Source organism: Aedes albopictus, chromosome 2 (assembly GCF_035046485.1).
Source record: "Aedes albopictus strain Foshan chromosome 2, AalbF5, whole genome shotgun sequence".
Taxonomy (NCBI): Eukaryota; Metazoa; Arthropoda; class Insecta; order Diptera; family Culicidae; genus Aedes; species Aedes albopictus.
Window position 1 is genome coordinate 408422218 of NC_085137.1, and position 6569 is coordinate 408428786.

General features: G+C 39.0%; 1 protein-coding gene across 1 annotated transcript; it reads right to left on the reverse strand.

Annotated features, from left to right (window-relative positions):
* Nucleotides 1-1667: 1667 nt before the first annotated feature.
* LOC109422908 (putative nuclease HARBI1) lies at nucleotides 1668-4800 on the reverse strand. The gene is made up of 4 exons (XM_062853399.1): nucleotides 4151-4800; nucleotides 3645-4086; nucleotides 3435-3579; nucleotides 1668-2987 (listed from the first exon to the last, which is right to left on the reverse strand). The coding sequence occupies exons 1-4, from the start codon at nucleotides 4276-4278 to the stop codon at nucleotides 2605-2607; spliced, it is 1098 nt and encodes a 365-aa protein (XP_062709383.1). The 5' UTR covers nucleotides 4279-4800; the 3' UTR covers nucleotides 1668-2604.
* Between the last annotated feature and the right edge of the window lie 1769 nt (nucleotides 4801-6569).

The following is a 6569-nucleotide window of genomic DNA, read 5'->3' on the forward strand; positions in this document are numbered from 1 at the left end:
GGTAATTTTTCCAGGATTTCCTTTGGTGATTTCTGAGGAGTTTTCTCGGGAATTGTTGCAGGAATATCTCCGGGATTTCTTTCAGGCCTTCCTCCAATAATTCTTCCAGGAGTTCCTCCAAGAAATCTTCCAGGAGTTCCTCTAAGAACTCTTGCAGGTCTTCCTCCGGGAGTTTTTTTTAGGAATTCCTGAGGAGATTCTTGCGGGAGTTTCTATGAGAATTCTTTAAGGAGCACCTTCAGGAGGGGGTTTCTTCATGAGTTCTTCCGGAAATTAATCCAAGAGTTCTTCCAATAATGCCTCTAGGAATCCTTCCAGGAGTTACTTCAAAGAATACCGCAGAAGTTTCTTCGGGAACTTTTACAGAAGTTCCTGCAGGGATAATCCATAAGTTCCTGCGAGATTTCTTCTAAGAATTCCTCCAAGAATTCTTCCAGGAGTTTCTCTAGGAATTATTGCAGGAGTTTGTCCGAGGATTCTACCAGGAATATCTCCGGAAATTCTTCCAGGAGCTCCTCAAAGAATTCTTCCAGGAGTTTTTTCGGCAACTCTTCCAGGAGTTCCTCAGGATTTTTTTCTACAGGAATTTTTGGAGAAATTACTGAATCACGGAGAAACTCCTGAAAGAATTTCCGGTGGAACTACTGGAAGAATATTTAATGAAATTCCTGACAGAATTCTCGGAGAAATTCTTGGAATAGTTCCCGGAAGAACTCCTGACGGAATTTTCTTTGGGAATTCCCGGAGAAGTTTTGGAGAAATTTTGGAGGAATTCCCGAAGGAATTCTCGGAGGAATTCCTGAAAGAATTCCCGAAGGAACTCCTTATTCCCGGTGGAACTCCTGGAAGAATGTCAGGAAGAATCCTCTTAGGAACTCCTGTAGGAATTCCCAGAGAAACTCCTGTAGGAATTTGCGGAGAAACTCATAAGAAACTTCTGGAGGAATTTCAGGAACTCTTTAAAAAATTCCCGGAGGAACTCCTGCAAGAATTTCCGTGAATTTCAGGAATCCTGGAGGAACAACTTGAGGAATTCCAGGAATCCTAGAGGAACTCCTGGAGGAATTCCCGGAGAAACTCCTGAGCACTTTTATGCAAGAAATGCTCTAGAAATTTCGCTAGAATTCCTCTGAGAATTCTGCTAGAATTCATCTGAGAGTTTCGTTAGAATTCTTCTTGGAATTCGACTAGAATTGTTCTGGGAATTCCACTATAATCCTTCTGGGAATCCCGCTAAAATTCCTCTGAGAAATTCGCTAGAATTCCTCTGGCAATTCCACTTGAATTTCTCTGATGATTCCGTTAGAGTTTCGCTAGAATTCCACTGGGAATTCCACTAGAATTCCCCTCGGAATTCTGCTAGAATTCCCCTGGTAATTCTGCAAGAATTTTTTTTCCAGGCATTTCGCTATAATTTCACTGGGAATTCCGTTAGAATTTCCCCAGAATGCCTCTGAGCTAGAATTCTGCTAGATTACCACTGGGAATTTTTCTAGAATTCCTCTAGAAATTCTGCTAGAATTCCTCTGAGAATTCCGCAAGAATTTCTTCCTAGTAGCACACATGTGTTTATGAATCGATACAACTATATGACCAAATTTAGTCTTATAAGAGTCACATAATGCTTTATAGGACATGCGTGCTATTAGCAGGGACCCTATTCCCGCTAGAGTTTCTCTGATTATTCTTTGATAAGATCTGCTAGAATTCATATAGAAAATTTATTTATTTGGAGGAATTCTCGACGAAATCCTTAGAGGAGCTTAAGAAAAAATTATTGGGATGTTTCTCGGAATCTCGTTCTCCTATACTATACCGAAATTTTCCAAGAAATCTCTAACAAGAACGCTGAAGGAATCCTTTGAGGAATTCGCGAAGGTATCACTAGAAATATTCCTGATGGGATCCCTGGAGGACTTTCTGAGGGTATCCGTGGAGAAATCCCCAAAAAAATCGCTGGAGAAAATCAAGAATAAAAAAGAACCTCTGAAGGAATTCTCGAAAAATCCCTGGACAAAATTTTGAAGCAATTCTTAGTTACAGGACCCTCTTCCCAAATGCCCCCGCACCACATAATTCTTATTCACCCTTAGTTGGTTTGACAGACCGTTGAAAATTTTCGTATACATATTAAGTGAATATCACAATTAACAAGAAAGTAGCACAGAGAACAGACGTTTAAGCTCGAACAAAAATACGTCGAAATCGTGTGTAAAGGATTTAAGTGTACCTCAACGCCACCAACGGAGACTGCCCCACATATAAAGTCGATTTGACCCCACGATGGCAGTGTTCATCGTTAAAATACACTAGCCCGCAAAGCGACACGAGCGAGCACTGGAAACAAATTTGACAACACAACAATGTAAGTGATGGGATGCTAGCGCCGCGCAACGGGAGCATAGCCACATACTCTGATATGACCGTTACAAAGTTTTACACAAGGCAGAAAGCGAAGAGACGTCTGTTCTCTGTGGAAGTAGTGTAGAATTAGCTTTTAGTTAAAATACACACTAATAAAAACATAAAAAAAATCAATGTATCCATATATGTATTTAAGATTTATTTTCACTTATTATAAATACATACAAGTTAATTGTAAATTTACGTGATAGAATACATTATTTCTTCTCTTATTTCATTTGCTGATGCATCTGGTTCGCCTTCATATGGAGGATCCAATACTTCATTGTCGTCCGGCTCTTCCCATTGTATGTTGTCTTCGGGTACATTGAACCTTTTCCTCAAATTATGCAACGCACAGCACACATTTACAATTCTTGCTGCTTTTTCAGGTTTATAGTGTAATTGACGTGCTGCCAATATGCATCGGAACACATTCTTCATTACTCCGATAGTCCTCTCGATTATATTTCTGGTTTTTGAATGAATTTCATTGAACTTTGTTTGCCTCGAGGAGTTCGGTAGATTTGCAGATGACCGAAATGGTGTAATTAAATACGGTTTTAGAGGATATCCTGCATCACCTGCAATTGATAAGAATCTTGATAAGAATAGTAAATGCTATTGATTAATGATATAGCATAGACATGTGTGGATATGGAAAATCCTAAGTCAATTTCATAACATATACACTGCCGTGAATCGCATATCAGTCCCATCTTTGCTGGATTTCCTATGCAAATGGGACAAATATGCGATTCACGGCAGTACATCTAGTTGTGTACAAAAATGCACGTCAGTTGGTGTGGATTTGGCTGAATTATAGTGGAAAGTGCCCAAAATAGGTCTTGTCTGATTAAATGGTCTCAGAACCTATAAGGATACGTCCATGAATTTGTTTCCTTATTTCTTCTTAGTGCTGTAAATCGTACGGTTCAATCGTTGTACAGGAACCGGCTAAATGAGATGTGTCTAAGGAACCTGTTATATTTGCATCCATATTCACACTTTGCTAAACCTTTGTAACTCACCTAAAAGCCATGTGTTGGTTTCTCCATTTCGATAATTTTGATTCAAAACAGCATCTAATTCGTTGTTGTTCCATATGAATGAATCGTGATTGGCACCAGGGCTGTTGGCATCGACATATCGAATAAACTGCCGATGATCACAAACCTAAAAACATATAAGCAGATATATTAACACATTTTCTAGGTATAATTCATGCATTTAACACTTACCAGCATGACGTTCAAGCTATGGAACCCTTTCCTGTTGTAATACAGGTGTTGGATGTGACTAATGGGTTTGAAGATCTTGACATGTGTGCCATCGACGCACCCGATTACACCAGGGAAACCGGTTTTTTCATAGAAACTGCGTTTAATTTCATCTTTCTCTGCTTCTGATGTGGGGAACTGTATTGCCACCGGACAAATTTCGACCTCAAAAGCTTCAATAACAGATGACAATGCTTTCGAAAGCGTTGGCTGAGCCATCCCTGCGAACAAGTCGTTACCAACTCCCTTTTGGTAACTTCCTTCCGCAAAGAACCTCAACGCTGCTGTTAATCTGAGCATCGGTGGAACGGATGAGGATTTTACAGATCCTCCTAATTTGTTTCCCACGTTGTCCATCAAATATCTGAACAAATCCTTTGTTACTCGAAAGTATGATATGAATCTGAAAGTGGAAAAGCTTCCCATGTTAATGTATGGAACAAATTTGTTACCATAAAAATACTTACGAATCTTCCGGTATCTCCAACGGGTTACTCATATCCCGCAATCTTCGACGTTCGAGACGAACAAAATCTAAATGTTCCTCTTCTTCCTCGATCTCGTCATCACTGAACCAGAATTCGAAGCAACTCATTGCACAAAATACACCACAAAACTAACTAATTAGTTTTAAGATATTAGCAAAAAAATATTTCCCCAAAACGAATCCGCCTGTTTGATGTTTGGAAGTACGAATTTACAGGTGGCAACTGCGATAAGGGCCAAATGCTCGATCAATTGGTGTTTTCAGAAATGCGAATAAAATCCGCCAAAAATCCATATAAAATACTTTTTTTTATTGAGAATAAAAAAACGTGTATATACAGGTTAATTTCTTACATATTTTATTCGAAAAATGGTGAAATCTGACAATATTAAAAAAGCATTAAAAATAACATTCTTCAGATACGCCATAATCCGAAAGCTTTCACGTAACACCTTGTAACACGCCAGTCTGACAGTTCTTCAGATGAACAAGATGTTTGTTTACGTTCATTCTCTCAGTTGCAGCAAAAGTGAACCTCTCACCTCACTCGCGTCGACAACCGGAATCGGGTGACAAGAGTCATGCGACGACGAGGTGAGAATTGTCGCATCACCTCACACGCCGCGCCGAATAAGGGTGATTGTCGGTGGAGGCAGAATCACGTTGAATTTTTGTGTGTGGAAGGGCGCGACCGCAGTAGTAATGCCGCATTGAAACCCGGATACTTTTTTCCACATCTGAAATATAAAACTAGTAATTTTAGAATAAGTTGTAAATTCGAGCGTAAATTATTTAAATAACTACCTTCAATTTCTCATCAAAAGGGTTTCCCTCAACCCCTCAACGACCAGCGCTCTTAAAAACCAAAACAAACACTGAATGAAATGATCCATTTTTGTTTATATAATTGTCAGGTGTTCGTTTTGATATTAATCCCGCCGAATCATTTTGAATAAAAATCGTTTTCAATAAAAAAATACAATTACAATCTTTTCGAATCTTTTGAACTGATTCCAAAAAGATTACAGTGTCGCACCCCCTGATTAAATGGTGATATAAGATACTTCAATAATTCAACACTGCAAAAACTGAACAAATGCAATGCACAAACTAGCAAAGTTTGCTCTAACAATACAACTAGAAAAGCTTGACTCTAATGGTAAACAAATGAAATCAAGAAGATTGAACAACTTTACGGTCAACTCAAGCGGTCTTCAACGTTTCTGGTTCGACTCCCGGCCAACTTAATCCCCGTTTGAGCCACCGATCGACGACAGCAAAACCTTTTTAAAGATGACCTTTTCTCTTTTCTGTAGGCTGCTATCACATGCCAATAATGATGGAAACCACAATTAGCATATGAGCAGTATGCGAAGCGAAGGGTGTTTTAATCGTGCTTTTAATTTTCTTATATTGATTAAATATCTTCGAAAATGCATTATGTATTTATCAGTAATTTATCAGATTGTGATAAATTACTGTATTCTATTACATATGACATAGTCGTTTTGCCCTCTACTGCAATGATTGAGACAGAAGAACAGTTTCCTTTAAGTTAATGAAATATCTGTTGTTATCACTGCAGCAGAAACGGTCCAAGGCACCAGCGCGTATGGAACTCATCTAGCGGTCTTCAACACTTCTGGTTCGACTCCCGACCCGGCGACAAAAAAATAAAGGTCAAAACATTCACGTGGGCATCAGTACCGTCGATAACGAAACCGGTGCTAAAAATAGATTTTTGTTTTGGTTTTTCTAGTTGCACGTATCAAGCATGTGCAAATGCAAATGTACAGCACATGCATTTATGTTACTTTAGCAATGGCTGTCAGCGTGCTGCAATATGTGGCACTAATTGGATTTTAGTGGGGCCCTTTTCGACTTTAATATTACTTTAATGAGGTGTTTAAAGTAATGCAGCATTATATTCACAATTTTAATTATCAATATATGGCAAAATTGGTGCACTTATATACGGCTTCGTGGTTACTTGGGTAGAATACTACAACTGGCGAACGAGGATCGGATTTCTTGGTAAGCCGATATATTTTTCGGATGGGCGTTGAACGCACCGTGGGCAAAAGAGGCACCACCAATAATTTGTTGATGAACGAGGCAACCCATTGATCACAGTAGGCAAAGCCGTCGCACTGTTATTTGACATTAGTAGAAAACTTAGAGTAAGGGTGCTATTACACTCTTTGCCCAGACGCCAAATATTTGACCACTTTTGACAGATAAATTTTGGCAGGTTGTTTGGCTCTGTTTGTCCCTATTCGTTTTTCGAGAGTGACAAATATTTTTGTTTGCCAGGTACACCTTGGTCAAAATTTAACTGTCAAAAGTGGTCAAACATTTGGCATTGGTCAAAGAGTGTCATACTAGCTTAATAAATCATT

Excerpts from the sequence above, each read along its gene's own strand:
- LOC109422908 (XM_062853399.1), bottom strand. The coding sequence starts at position 4,278 with ATGAGTTGCTTCGAATTCTGGTTCAGTGATGACGAGATCGAGGAAGAA. Across the intron at positions 4,087-4,150 it reads TTGGAGATACCGGAAGATTC|ATTCATATCATACTTTCGAG; the intron begins GTAAGTATTTTT and ends TTCCACTTTCAG. Across the intron at positions 3,580-3,644 it reads ATAGCTTGAACGTCATGCTG|GTTTGTGATCATCGGCAGTT; the intron begins GTAAGTGTTAAA and ends ATATGTTTTTAG.